We start from the raw sequence: 15553 nt of genomic DNA, 5'->3' as shown, positions 1-15553 counted from the left end.
CTTGCAATGACTTAACTATCACCATTCCCAACATTTCTAATTCCCACATATCCATTGAATGGATGATCTTATTCCTGTTGGTTGGGTGGGAAGTCTGTCATTGAGAGCCAGATGTTTAAGTGTTATTACCCAATCTGGGCTCCCAATTCTTGATCCAAGATAAATTGTCCCTCTAGTTTTATTTTGCTTTTCAAGATTACAGCATTATTTTAGTAAGGTTATTTAAAACTTGCCATAATCACTGATAGAAATATTTAATACAGTTTTAGTTCTATCTTTAAATCCAATATTAGAAATCACAAAAATGAACTGGTTAATGTGCTTAAACTGTTTCTTGTAAAAAACATATGTTTCTGACAATTTCATGCCAAACACAGATGGTAGTCAAAGCATGTAATTCAGTCCATCAACAACATATTTGTTCATTACTTTTGTAGCTTGTTGCGATAGTGACTATAAATTTAGACAACTCCTTAATATTTGCCTTTTTTGGTTTATACAATTTATTTTATTTTGTCAGATACATGTGCAATTGTCAGTGATGATGCAGACATATTCCAATTTTAATGATACAATAAAAATTATTTCACTCAATGTGTGAAGTTATGCATTATTACAATAATAACTTTAAAAGTACTATTTGGCTATAAAACATTTTAGGATGGCTTCAGTTAGTGATAGAGGCTTTACAAACACAAGTTCATGTATTCATTCACTACAGGAATATTGCTAACATGAAAATGTTCTTCGATTCTTTTTATTTGCAAGCAAAGACAAGGATGATGTCAATCATGTCTGACCTTTTAACAAGTCCCATTGGTCCATCAACATTGGATTTACTGATGTATATTGGCTCTGGATCCATACACCTTGTTTTAAAAATTCTCACCCCTGTTTCCAAGCCCCCCAGTTAGTCTGTAATCTTCTCCAGTCCTACAACCATTTAAGATCTCTGTACTTGTGCAATTCTGTCGTGTATGGAATTCGGATTTTAACTGCCATTAGCTGACATCACTTCAGTGGTTCCGACTGCAAAACCTAGAAATCTTTAAATCTCCACTCTCAATCCACTTTGAGACATGCTTAAGACTTACTCTACTCTGACCTTTTGATCACTTGTCCTCATATCTCCTTGCTGCTGAAAGCCAGAATTTTGTTTGTAATGTTGTTTGGCTATTCTGCTATATTAATGGTGTTACATAAATAGACATTTTGTTGAAGCACATTGCTCCTGATTTTACTGCAGGAAGGTTTCTAGCTGGTGGGCAGAGTGTTGGAAACACACTGTCTGCAAGACTACACCCATTTAAATTCCACTGACCACCTATCCAATTGATGACCAACAACCAATGCTGGAAGTGTCTTGTGATCTGTTTCTGGGGTCATCTCGTAGAGGTCCTACATTTCAGGTTTGGTGGACCCACTGCATGATTGGTCTATGCTTTTCCTAGCCCCTACACAGAAGTAAAAGAAATATATATTTTTAGCCTCTACGAGCTTATTTACATCTGGAGAGCTGTATTTATCTGGTGAGAAAGTGACAGTGACTGCTTATTAAAATTGTAATTTGATGATGAGGCTGTCATCAAGTTCTGTCAGCAGTTGTGAGAAAGGACTTTACCATCATTGGGTGGGTCCTTGCTTCCTGTTCAGTAGTGCTTAAAATTTGGAACAGGTCCTGGCAGGTAAGTCTGCCCACTCTAAGTATCCACTCTCTTTGTTTCCAGTGGTTGGAGGGAGGTAAAATGGATTCTATTGTGTAGGATTCTCCTCTACGCAGTGGGGTTAGCAATGGGACAGGGCTTACACAAGCTCTGTGAAACTATCATAATTCCTGTTCCACATTTTGCATTAGGAATCTTTTTTCTACACTGGAAATAAACAGAATTGATCTTTTACAGCACTAATGGTGTCTTTCATTTTTACAGCTGCTAGCTCTGGTAGCATGTCATATCTCTAGTTACATCAATTTCTCCGTCTCCTGATGCTGCCTGACTTGCTATGTTCTTCCAGCCTCCCGCTGTCCACTGATGGTTGTGGCTGAGATAGTTCACTGTCACCAATCCTCCTTTCTCTCTGCGTTTAGTCCACGGGCCTGTCCAATTACCAGTGGTGGAGCACAGATCACATGAGAGTCATAACAAGAAGAGGCACATCTTACATATCGTGGCATACTTCTTGTATGACAGCAGTAGGTCCAATTAATATGTAACATGAACTAGTTAAGTATGATTACAACAATTAGCAGCCAGATACTTTACACCTGTCTCCATCAAGACTTCCTGTAAGACATACTGTTTCTCCACCAAAGACTTTCTGACATCACCAAATTGGTGAAACTAAAGGAACTGCAACATTAACTCTTTCAGAACCTTCTACAAACTGAGGAAGACAGCCAGTGTCCATGTGATGGGAACAGTGTGGTCAACATCTTTGAAGATCTCTGGTTAAATGCGCAGTGGCTCAGTGGTTAGCACTATTGCGTCACAGCGCCAGAGACCCAGGTTTGATTCCAGTCTTGGGTGACTGTCTGTGTGGAGTTTGCACATTCTCCCCACGTCTGCATCAGTTTCTTCTGGGTGTTTCGATGTCCTCGCACAGTCCAGTGATGTGCAGGTTAGGTGAATTGGCCATACTAAATTGCCCATCGTGTTCAGGGATGTGTAGGCTAGGTGCATTAGTCAGGGGAAATGTAGACTAATAGGGGTAGGGGAATGGGTCTGGGTGGGTTAATTTTCGGAGGGTTGGTGTGGATTTGTTGGTCCAAATGACCTTTTTCCACACTGAAGGGATTATATGACAAACCTGAGGCCTCAAATGGGAGGTGTTTGGATCCATTTTGGAAGGAGAGATGTCTATTAAGATACCTGGTATCAGATTATGACATTAATGCTACACAGATTCCATTCTGGTGAGTCCTGGTTGGAAGTGTTACCCAGAGAAACTGGACAGGAACGCAATCTGTATGTGCACACAACGCTTGGAAGGGGCAAGCAACCCAGCATGTGTGATTGGAATTGGAAGTAGAGAGGAAAATTGAAATCCTCATGTACTGGACCACATATGACTCTTCCCCCTCATCCATTTCCTGTGGGAAATTGAACTTTCTCAGGATTTATTTATCAGGTCAGAACAAAAATAATCTGTGATTCTTCTGCCTCTTTTCTGTATCCAAACTCAAAAAAGGTCTGTTCATTAGTTTTGCATTGAATGGAATGGGTTTTTAACTTTAAAAGGCTGTACCATTTTCCCTTTATTATTCTGTTGTCAAACTGTCTCAATTTGCCATTGGAGAAGATGTTATCAGTCATCCGCACACATGGCGAAGTGTTTTCTCTTCTGTCTGCATTGTGTCACTAATCTTTAAAGCCAGGTAAAGCCTGCGTTTGATAAACTGTTGTTTAATAACCGTGGGTGTAAAATGCGATGCTGTCTTCTTTCCAAACAGCAGAAATTGCGTTATGTGTGTCTGAGAAATGTACCGATTGCACTGTGTGACTGAAATCGGAGTTCCTGTCTAAAGGGTTTTGTAAGTTACCCCAGGCACCGCAACTTCCTGATGCAACGAAGTACTGTTTGAGCTAAAGTTATGTCGAGATAATGAGAAAAACAAGTAAGTTAGTCGACTGCTTGCAAGATTTTGTTTTCTAAATTTAAAAACCAAGCTAGAGAAGGGTTGATGGGCTGGATGGCAGTGTGATTTATTTTTAACTGATCCTACATTTGATGATTATGCTTCTTAAGGGTCGGGGAAAGATCATAAGAGGAAATGGGGGGAGGGGTAATAACTGTATGCATAGGAAACGTTTTAAACTGATTTCTCTCCTGTGAAGTGATGCACATGTACAAGCAGATGAAATGATATGATATTCAATTTATACCAGATTAAACTTAAGTTTTTGAATTTTGTCATTTTTAACTGTTGGTTCTTCATAGTCCGTTACCAAAGACAGACTGAAACAGTGGCTCTTTTGAGCATTTTATATACATTATTTGAACAAGTTGCCTCCCTGGTAGCTGTTATTTTCCGTGATATATTTGCCTGATTATATTCTTATGCGGTGTCTTGGGAACACATTAAACTAAAGACCCTGTTTAAATGAAAGTTGTTGTTGCAGTTGCACATATTTATTCTGTGAAGGCTTTAGCCAACTTCACCTAAATTCCAGCGTCTGAGCACGTTAAGAAATTGGAAGGTTTGTAGATACAGAGTGGATGGTGCATGGACAAACAGTCAAAGGCTAGAAGGCATATGGGCTTCTTGGTTGTATTAATAGTAATTGAATCAAACGTGTGGAAGTTATGCGGAACCTTCATAAAACACTGGTTAGCCCCCATCCAGAATGTTGTGGTCAATTCTGGGCACCATACTTTCGAAAGGATGTAGATTTTTGAAGTGGTGCAGGAACATTTAGCAGACATAGATAACTTCAGTTGTTTATAATGAGTACAGAAATTAGAGTTATTTTACATGGTACAGAGGTTAAGAGGTGATTGATACAAGTATTCAAAAGCATGGCTAGAATAAATAAGGACAAACTTGCCATCGGCAGAGTGCTGGTAATCAGAGGACATTAAAATACTGGTAAATTAATCAGATGCAATATGAGGAAAAATGTTTCCAAAGCCAATTACAATCTGGTATACATGACAGATTGATAGAAGCAGATTCAGTCATAACTTTCAAAAAGGACTTCCACAACCTCTTAAAGAGAAAACACATGACTCTATCACTCTATTTGCAGACTGGGTTATAGAGAAAGGTAAGTGCAAGGTGATGCACTTGGGCAGGACAGACAAGGCAAAGATGAAAGTTAGGATCCTGGGAAGCTTTATGGTGTGCATTAAACTAGAGTCAAGATTAGAGTGATGCTGGAAAAGCACAGCAGGTCAGGCAGCATCCAAGGAGCAGGAAAATCCTGCTCCAGATTTTCCTGCTCCTTGGATGCTGCCTGACTTGCTATGCTTTCCAGCACCACTCTAATCTTGACTCTGATCTCCAGCATCTGCAGTCCTCAATTTCGCCCTGTCCATTAAACTAGTCCTTTAGGGAATTCGGAGAGATAGAACATAGAACATAGAACATAGAACAATACAGCACAGAACAGGCCCTTCGGCCCACGATGTTGTGCCGAACTTCTATCCTAGATTAAGCACCCATCCATGTACCTATCCAAATGCCGCTTAAAGGTCGCCAATGAATCTGACTCTACCACTCCCACGGGCAGCGCATTCCATGCCCCCACCACTCTCTGGGTGAAGAACCCACCCCTGACATCTCCCCTATACCTTCCACCCTTCACCTTAAATTTATGTCCCCTTGTAACACTCTGTTGTACCCGTGGAAAAAGTTTCTGACTGTCTACTCTATCTATTCCTCTGATCATCTTATAAACCTCTATCAAGTCACCCCTCATCCTTCGCCGTTCCAACGAGAAAAGGCCGAGAACTCTCAACCTATCCTCGTATGACCTACTCTCCATTCCAGGCAACATCCTGGTAAATCTTCTCTGCACCCTCTCCAAAGCTTCCACATCTTTCCTAAAGTGAGGCGACCAGAACTGCACACAGTACTCCAAATGTGGCCTAACCAAAGTCCTGTACAGCTGCAACATCACCTCACGACTCTTGAATTCAATCCCTCTGCTAATGAACGATAATACTCCATAGGCCTTCTTACAAACTCTATCCACCTGAGTGGCAACCTTCAAAGATCTATGTACATAGACCCCAAGATCCCTCTGTTCCTCCACCTGACCAAGAACCCTACCATTAACCCTGTATTCCGCATTCTTATTTGTTCTTCCAAAATGGACAACTTCACACTTGGCAGGGTTGAACTCCATCTGCCACTCCTCAGCCCAGCTCTGCATCATATCTAAGTCCCTCTGCAGCCGACAACAGCCCTCCTCACTGTCCACAACTCCACCTATCTTTGTATCATCTGCAAATTTACTGACCCACCCTTCGACTCCCTCATCTAAGTCATTAATAAAAATTACAAACAGCAGAGGGCCCAGAACTGATCCCTGCGGAACTCCACTTGTAACTGGACTCCATGCTGAATATTTACCATCTACCACCACTCTCTGACTTCGACCGGTTAGCCAGTTTTCTATCCAATTGGCCAAATTTCCCTCTATCCCATGCCTCCTGACTTTCCGCATAAGCCTACCATGGGGAACCTTATCAAATGCCTTACTAAAATCCATGTACACTACATCCACTGCTCTACCCTCATCCACATGCTTGGTCACCTCCTCGAAGAATTCAATAAGACTTGTAAGGCAAGACCTACCCTTCACAAATCCGTGCTGGCTGTCCCTAATCAAGCAGTGCCGTTCCAGATACTCGTAAATCCTATCCCTCAGTACCCTTTCCATTACTTTGCCTACCACAGAAGTAAGACTAACTGGCCTGTAATTCCCGGGGTTATCCCTATTCCCTTTTTTGAACAGGGGCACAACATTCGCTACTCTCCAGTCCCCTGGTACCACCCCCGTTGCCAGTGAAGACGAGAAGATCATTGCCAACGGTACTGCAATTTCCTCTCTTGCTTCCCACATAATCCTAGGATATATCCCGTCAGGCCCGGGGGACTTGTCTATCCTCAAGTTGTTCAAAATGTCCAACACATCTTCCTTCCTAACAGATATCTCTTCTAGCTTATCAGTCCGTTTCACACTCTCCTCTTCAACAATACAGTCCCTCTCGTTCGTAAATACTGAAGAGAAGTACTTGTTCAAGACCTCTCCTATCTCTTCCGACTCAATACACAGTCTCCCACCACTGTCCTTGATCGGACCTACCCTCGTTCTCGTCATTCTCAGGTTTCTCACATACGCATAGAATGCCTTGGGGTTATCCTTGATCCTATCCGCCAGGGATTTTTCATGCCCTCTCTTAGCTCTCCTAATCCCTTTCTTCAGGTCCCTTCTGGCTATCCTGTATCCCTCCACTGCTCTGTCTGAACCTTGTTTCCTCAACCTTATGTAAGCCTCCTTCTTCCTCTTTACTAGACATTCAACCTCCCTCGTCAACCAAGGCTCCCTCACACGACCATTTCTTTCCTGCCTGATCGGTACATACATATCAAGGACACGTCGTATCTGCTCCTTGAAAAAGTCCCACATTTCCATATGTAAAGTTGTTAAGAAGGTATATGATGTAACTCTATTAGTCAAGGCATAGAGTTTGAAGAGCAGAGATGTTAGTATTATAAAACAATGGTTCGGCTACAGCAGGAGTATTGTGTGCATTTCTGGAATTCACATTACAGGAAGGATGTATCAGCACTGGGGAGGAGGAAGGGGAGATTTACCGTGATATTTCCTAGGCTGGAGAATTTGATGAGAGGTTGGACAGACAGTCGTTATTCTCCTTAAAGTAGAGAAGAGGTTGGGGGGGGAGGGGCAGTCGGGGGGGCGTGTGGTGGGGGGAGGTTGTGGGGCGGAAAATGACATGATTGAGAATTATACAATTATTATGGGTATAGTTAGGGTAGACAGGAAGAAACTTTGTCATGATGGAGGGCTCAGTGACCAGGGGTTGTAAATTTAAGCTAAAGGTCAAAAGGCTTACAGGAGATGTGAGAAATACTTTTTCAGCCAGAGGGTATTGGGAATCTGGAACTCATTGCCTGGAAGGGTGGTGAAGGCAGAACCCCTCAGTAACATTTAAGACATATTTAGATATGCACTTGTGATGTCAAGGCATACAAGGCTGCACGCCAAGTTCTGAAAAATTGGATTAGAATAGTTAGCTGGTTGTTTTTGACTGGAACAGACAGGATGGGCAGAAGATTCTTTGTTTAAGCTCTCTATGACTGTTTAAAGAGTAGGGTGGGGAATCAATTAGCTATTCAATCAAAGAACCCACAGATATGTAACAACCTCTACTTCTGTAGGACCTCACTCTGTGATGGGATACCACCACTGCACATTTATTTGAGGTGGAATATTGAATATCTTGCTTGGATAATGGAAGTGACTATTGTTATGCATTGCAGCAAACCTAAGAAATAAAGAATCTAACTCAATGAACAAAATCAATTTTCTAGTTTAAAAGGTATAGACAGGAGTTCAAACTAACAATAACTAAAATAGAAAGCTGAGTTAACCTTGCTGAGAAATGCACAGATGCAATGAAAATTCAAAACGCAGTGCTTTGAGTGTACCAAGGAATTAGAACAGTTTGATGAATAATCACAGTGTTGATATCATTTAAATTCTATCTAATTTAACCTAATTAGCAGTAGGTTACAAAACAATTGCCCATTTTCTATTTATATTGTTTATACATTTTTTCACCTATCTGTCGGTACTTCTAAAATACTAGGCAAAAATAATTGAAGGCTTGGTGATAAATGTCACCCTCTTGGAGCATGAAAAATACTGGTGCTGTGACCATAAGGCATAGGAGGAGAAACAGGCTAGTCAGCCCATCAAGTCTACTTTGCTATTCAATGAGATCATGGATGATCTGATCATCCTCAACTCCACTTTCTTCAGAACTCTTGATTGCTTCACTGATTAATAATCTCTCTATCTCAGCCTTGAATATGCTTAATGACCTAGTCTTAATATTCTATGGTGTAGAATTCCACAAATTCACTACCTTCTTAGAGAAGAAATTCCTCCTTATCTATCCCTTTATTTTTGAGAATATGTCCTTTTGGTCATAGACTTTCCCACATATAGAGGCAACTTTTTCAATTCTAGCCAATCAAGTTCCCTCAGAATCTTATATGTTTCAATAACATCACCCCTCATTCTTCTAAATAGCAGTGAGTACAGGTCCAAGTTAATCCACATGAGACAGACCCTCCATACCTGCTCTTCACTGCCTCCAATGGTAATGTATCATTTCCAGCAGGGGTCTGACCAGTGTCTCATGTAGTTCCCTTTTATACTCCATTCCCTTTGGAATAAAAGCCAAAATTCCATTGGCCTTCCCTATTACCTCCTGAAATTGATTGCTATCTTAGAAACAAATTACTGTAGGTGCTGGAATCTGTACTGAAAACAATGAATGCTGGAGATCATAGCACGTCAGACAACATCCATGGAGAGAGAGTGAAGCTAACATTTCCAGCCTAGATGACTCTTCATCAGAACTGCGATGAAGAGTCATTTAGACTTGAAATATTAGCTTGTTGTCTTTCCATGGATGCTGTCTGACCCACTATGATCTCCAGCATTTGTTGTTATGAATGCTATCTTTTTGTGATTAATGCTGTCAAATTTCTCTGTTCTACAGCTTTCTGCAGTCTTTCTGTCATTAAATATTCAGCATCTCCTGCAAAGGTGTATGGCCTCATGTTTTCACACATTATATTCCGTTTGCCAACTTTTTGTCCACTCTCTAATCATGTCTGAATCCTTCTGTAGACTCTCTGTGTCATCCTCATCACTTGCCTTCCACCACCAACCCCTCCCACCCCACCCCCTCCCTATTTTTGTGATATTTCTTGGAGGACATTCACTTTCGAACATAATGGCCTCTTATCTGATTAAGTAGCCAAATGTGATATCTTAGGAGAAGGTGATGGGCAAGCTGAAGGTTGATAAGACCCCCAGACTGAATGGCCTCCTATGAGGGTTCTGAAGGAAATAGTTGAGAAGATTGTCGAGGCATTGGTGGTGATCTTTCATGAATTGGGTTTGAGTTATAGGGAGAAGCCAAATAGACTGGGGCTATTTTCCCTAGAGCATCGGAGGCTGAGATGTGACCTTATAGAAGTTCATAAAATCATGAGGGGCATGGATAGGTTGACTAGTGAAGGTCTTTTCTCCAAAACACGAGGGCATAGGTTTAGGGTGAGAGGGGAAAGATTTAAAAGGGACCTAATGGGCAACGTTTTCATGCAGAGGGTGGTGCACGTATGGAATGAGCTACAAGAGGAAGTGGTAGAGGGTGGTACAATTACAGCATTTAAAAGACCTCTGAATAGGTATATGAATAGGAAGGGTTGAGTGGGACATGGGCCAAATGGAGGTAATAGCCTAGTGGTATTATTGCTGGACTGTTAATCCAGGCACACAGATAATGTTCTGGGATTGGGTTTGAATCCTACACTGCAGATGGTGGAATTTGAATTCAAAACAAAATCTGGAATTAGGAGTAATGATGACCATGAAACCATTGTTGGAAAAACCATTGGTTTGGCCTACATCTGACTCCAGACCCATAAAAGTGTGGCTGACTCTTAAATGCCCTCTGGGAAATTAGGGATGAGCAATACTTGCTGGCCTAGCAAGCGACGCTCTCATCCTATGAATGAATTTTTGAAAATGCTGGCAAATGGGATTAGATTAATTTAGGACGAGTTGGATGGAAGGGTCTGTTTCCATGCTGTATATCTCTATGACTCGCTGTATCAAGTTGCTGTGATAAGTTTGCTCATTTTCCCTGCAGTCACACTCTGGTCTACACCACTTGCATGAACCTTGGACAATTGGAGGGGCCTCATACTTGCATCACCTGAAGTTACACGTTCCTATCCCTGATCACAGATGAATCTTGAATTACTTAGAAGGGTGTAAGCACCCTCTAGAGCAAAGCATACGGGTAGCTTCCTTCTTCCCTGATGGGCCACAATGTCTGCAGCTCAGACTCCAATTTCTTTACTCAGCTTCAAATTTCCTTGAGCTGCACACCCTAACTATGGATGTGTTCATTCTGGAAGACATTTTCGTATCCAGCAACTTCCACATATTGCAGTAGCAACACTGTGTTGCCATCACTACCATATTTGGTTTAATTGTAAGTGAATGACACTAGATTTCCTGCACTTGCAAAATTGGGTTCCATAGTGTATAAGTGGTCCAAAATAGCACCAGAAGTTGGAGATGTTACTGAGTGCAACTGATATGCATAAAATGGACAAATTATAATGGTAGTAGGCATGTAACAGTGATTTGATGCCAACTCTCCCATTCTGGAGCTTAACATTCCAGCGTCTCCATCTCCAAACCTCACCTTGGCTGAACCTATATTCAGTAGCAGGAGTGTCTGCTGAATGTAAAGGGATCATCAAAACATTTGGTTGCTGATTGATTTTTTATTTGCTCGCTGTGAGTGTAGCATTTGGTGGTTTTCAGAATTGTTTAAAGAGGATTTCCTCTTGGCTTCAAGGTTTCTGTAAAAAAGTCACTTGCGTTGTGACTTTTGCCATTGATTGCGACAGAAATTAACATAATTTTCACACAGTTTGGAAAATCTTTCTCCTTTGTCCCACTCCTCAAAGGCAGTCAGTGTGGAATTCTGGAATATGCTCCCACCTTGTTGCTCATTAATTGTGTTCTCCTGGGCCTGCACACAGTGACACTGCCTGATCCTGCCAGAATGCAAGTCCCTTTTGAGCGATGCAGTCTGGCTTTGAACAGTGCTGGTGTTAAAAAGAATTGGCCTCCTACTGAGAGTCTCAGCAGAGGTAACTCAGCTCTCCTGCAAATCAGCAGGCAGTCCAGATGAAAAGGAAAACAACATGAGCATTTGTACAGCACTATTTGCAACACCAATCATCTCAAAACACTTTTCAGCCAATCAAGTACTTTTTAAAATATAATCCATTTTGTAGAGTAGGAATTGTGGGAGCCCCATTGTTTATAGCAAACTCCCACAAACAACACTGTGATAGCAAAGTCATTTTCTTTCTGTGATGTTTGAAGGATAATCATTGTTTAGGATATTGGGGCTAACTCCCGTTCAATATAGTTCCTTGGATTTTTCCATCTAAGTAGCCAAATGGTTGCAGTTTCATATCTCATTTGAAAGACGGCATCTCTGATATTGCATTGCTCCCTTGTTGCAATGTCAGTCTTAATTATTGAGCTCCAGTTTGTACAGTGGAACATGATCCCTGATCTTTGAGACTTGGTAGTAAGTGTCACATTATCTGAGTTGTGGCTGGTATTTGCTAAGAGTGTTGACCATATCAGAATTAATGGGCACAGATTAGTGATATTGAGCGACCTGCCCCTGTATTTGGAGCCTATTTTGCAATTTAAATTTCACATGGATTCTTGTGAGCTTGTCATTTTAGGAGGTAATATGAAGGTTTACAAGGTGGTGAAATCTATGAATACTATTGATCAGGGCAAAGGTTTTGTTCTTAGTATGAATTCTTTGCACTCAGGTCAGTTCATAGGATCAAAAGAATATGAGAACGCGAAGCAGGAGTAGGAGTAGGCAATTCAGCCCACTAGCTTGCTTCTCCATTTGATTCGATCATGGCTGATTTCACCTCAGCCTCAACTCTATTTTCTTGTCTACCCTCCATAATACTTCAATCCATTACTAATTAAAAATCCATCTACCTCCTATTTAAATCTACTCCATGTCTGCTCCACATGAGAAAACATCCTTTCCAAATCTACTTTGTCAGTCCCATTTCATATCTTATATTCTTCGATTAGGTGAGAGTTTGTGATTCTCTGAGGTGAGGGCTTTTACTCTGAAGATACTTGGAAGATAATTGTGCTATAAATGTTAATTAGAAAAACCCAGTGGATTTGTTGCATGGCATTATATGATGCCAAGTGAATTTCCTTAGGTATGCAACCTTAAGTTAAGGAATGATTTTCTTTCTCAGTCTTATTGGCATCATATGTTTGCTGCAGTGTGTCAAGAAAATGTTAATAAGTTGTTACAATGTATTGAATAAAAACTGGCAAAATTTAGCACAGTGGCAGTAACATATTGGGCTGGACTTTCAGAGCTGTGGAAATCTCATGCAGATTGTCACCCCAGTCCCTGTTGAGAAAGCAAAAGCTAATTCCACATTTCTGAGAGGAGATTCTGTTCAAGGCATCCTAAGAAATGTGGAGCGGTATTCTATTCTAACAGTTCTCTCGTACCACAGAACTGTCTGCAGAAGGCAAATCATACCCCTTGTTTGCTTACAGTTTGATCGCAGCCGCCATATTTTAAAATGTAAAGATCCTGACAGCTGCTCTCAGACTGTGAATACAAAAGGTAAATGGGATGTTAGGTTGCTGGGAGGGTAGATGGATAAGGGGATAAGGTGCAGTGGGGGAGAGTGCCAATGTGCCAAGTAGATAGGATGCCAGCTGGGAAGGGTGACAGCTAGCAATAGATTAGGATGCCAGATGAGTCAGGATTGAGGGAGCCAGGTAGATAGAGTGCCAACTGGACAAGGTGAACTAAGATGATAAGCATGTAGGATGCCAGGTGGCAGATGACAGTGTTTTGGGTAGGTTGGGGTTCATGGGAGAAATCCAGTCTGATGGAGGGGGAGTATAGCGGGTGGGTTAAGATTCCAACAGTGGTGGGGGTCTGGTGGTGAGCAACAGTGTGGTAGGGATTGGGTCCAAAGAGATTTGGTCAGGTCAGGTCCGGCAAGGGATCCGGGGTGAATCTGGTCAGATCCAGCAATGGTGGGTTATGCCTGGTGGAGTGGAGGATTGTTGTGTTGTGGAGCTGTTGGGTGTAGCTGGTAGAAAGAGGTGTCTGGTGTGCAGCAAGAGGAAGTGTGTTTGGGGCAGCAGGGCAATGGTGTCAGATCAGGGTCACGTCTGGTGGTGTTACTCTGGAAAGGTGTAGTTATGTATGTCTGAGATAAGTATGGGGTCAGTTTAACAGTTTCTGAGGAGTGACACTATGTAACTGTTTTACTTACTTGTATTGGAAGGCTGTAAGATCTCAGTTTTAAATGGAGGCTTTTGGAGGAGTTCAGGCTTAAGGCAATTGCCCAGCATTAAATGGAATATTCTAAGCTGCTTTCCTGGAGTTCTGCAGCCAACCAGCACACCAGCTCTCCCTGCTCACCCATCCACTCCCACAATGCACCTTACCCCTCCTCTTCTCCGTCTTCACCTCACCCCCCCCCGCACTCCTTCCCACACCCCCATCCCACCCTCTCCCAATCCCCCTTTTCCACCACATCCATTCCTTCCCCCACACAACATATCCAATCCTCACCCACCATATGCTATCACCCTTCCCTCCCCACCCCAGCCACACCCAGACTCACCGAAAACCCCACCCCCGAACCCTGCCACATATTCACTATTCCACACCCCCCCCCCTCGCAGACTTCAAACTTTTTGAGGCCGAACGGTCTGTCCTCAGGAAAGAGCTCACATTTGTACTCCTCTGCCTCCACCTCAACAAATTTAAGATCGGCCGTGACGTGGAGCTTTTCTTCCACTGCCTCAGCCTCCGTGCCATCTTCTTTGACAAAAACTCCCGACTTCCCTCAGATTACATTAGATTAGATTCCTTACAGTGTGGAAACAGGTCTTCGGCCCAACAAGTCCACACCAACCCTCCAAAGAGTAACCCACCCAGACCCACTTCCCTCTGACTAATGGACCTAACACTGTGGGCAATTTAGCATGGTCAATTCACCTGACCTGCACAGCTTTGGACTGTGGGGGGAAACCGGAGCACTGGAGGAAACCCACGCAGACACGGGGAGGATGCTGCAAACTCCACACAGACGGTCACCTGAGGCTGACCCCTTCTCCTGACTCCAACCTTCCTCCTCCACTTGGTCAACCTGAAGTCCTTCTACCTGTCCTAGAACTCTTCATTGCTGACTGCTGACATGACATCGGCCACCTCAATTTCTCCACCCCACTCACCCACTCCAACCTCACTCCCTCCTTTATATCGCAGAGGCCGAACGCCAACTCTTCAACACCACATCCTACCTCCCTCTTGCCCATGACCCCACCACAACCCATCATGCCCAAATCCAAGACACCATCGGTGCCCTCATTGCCTCTGGTGATCTCCCAGTCTCATACTGCCTGGTTCTACCTGGTCCCCAAGATCCAAAAGCCCAACTACCCTGGCCAACCCAACCCCTTGGCATGCTCCTGCACCACAAACATCATCTCGTCTTACCTTGACTCCATCGTTTCTCCCTTAGTTCAGACACTTCCCACCTACATCACCAACTACACCCTCCCTATCTTCAATAACTTTCTGTTCCCTGGCCCACAGTGTCTTTCTCTTCTTTATGTACGTGGTGTACTTATACATGTACATACCCCACAAGGACAACCTCCAGGCCCTCTGCTTCTTTCTCTCCAATAGACCCATCCAGTCCCCCTCCACTAATACCCTCCTCCGCCTCTTCAAACTGGTCTCCACCCTCAAAAGCATTTCCTCCCATTTTGTCAAATCAAGGGGGTGGCCATGGTTACCTGAATGGGCCCTAGCTACGCCTGCCTCTATGTCGGCCTTATCGAACAGTTCCTCTTCAGCACCTTCACAGGCACTTTACCCTAACTCTTCCACCATTATATCGATGGCTGCATTGGTGCAGCATCCTGGGCCCAGGCTGAACTGGAGTAGTTCATCGACTTCACCCACAATATCCACCCCTCCCGCAAATTCACTTGGTCCATCTCAGACACCTCCCTCCCCTTTCTTGACCTCACCATTTCCATCTCCGGTGACAGTCACCATATGGACGTTTACTATAAACTACAGACTCCCATAACTACCTGGACTACACATCCTCCCACCTAGTATCCTGCAAAAACTCTGTCTCTTTCTCCCAATTCCTCCGCCTCTGCTG

General features: G+C 42.9%; 1 protein-coding gene across 2 annotated transcripts in view; it reads left to right on the top strand.

Moving 5' to 3' along the window:
• Positions 1-3329: 3329 nt before the first annotated feature.
• The window catches only part of cep85l (centrosomal protein 85, like), a 304765-nt gene continuing 292541 nt past the window's right edge, over positions 3330-15553 (top strand). The window contains exon 1 of one of the 2 annotated variants that reach the window (XM_072555891.1): positions 3330-3373. Coding sequence is in view for 1 of the 2 variants with exons in the window: in XM_072555889.1 (XP_072411990.1) it covers positions 3601-3613 (13 nt within the window). In the remaining variant the exon portion in view is untranslated. Of the gene's footprint in view, positions 3374-3546; positions 3614-15553 lie in introns of those variants that run through there. The other variant, XM_072555889.1, reaches the window with a different exon arrangement.

This window comes from Chiloscyllium punctatum, chromosome 3 (genome assembly GCF_047496795.1).
Source record: "Chiloscyllium punctatum isolate Juve2018m chromosome 3, sChiPun1.3, whole genome shotgun sequence".
Taxonomy (NCBI): domain Eukaryota; kingdom Metazoa; phylum Chordata; class Chondrichthyes; order Orectolobiformes; family Hemiscylliidae; genus Chiloscyllium; species Chiloscyllium punctatum.
The sequence above is the reverse complement of the archived record's forward strand: the minus strand, read 5'-3'. Positions and strand labels throughout refer to the sequence as shown.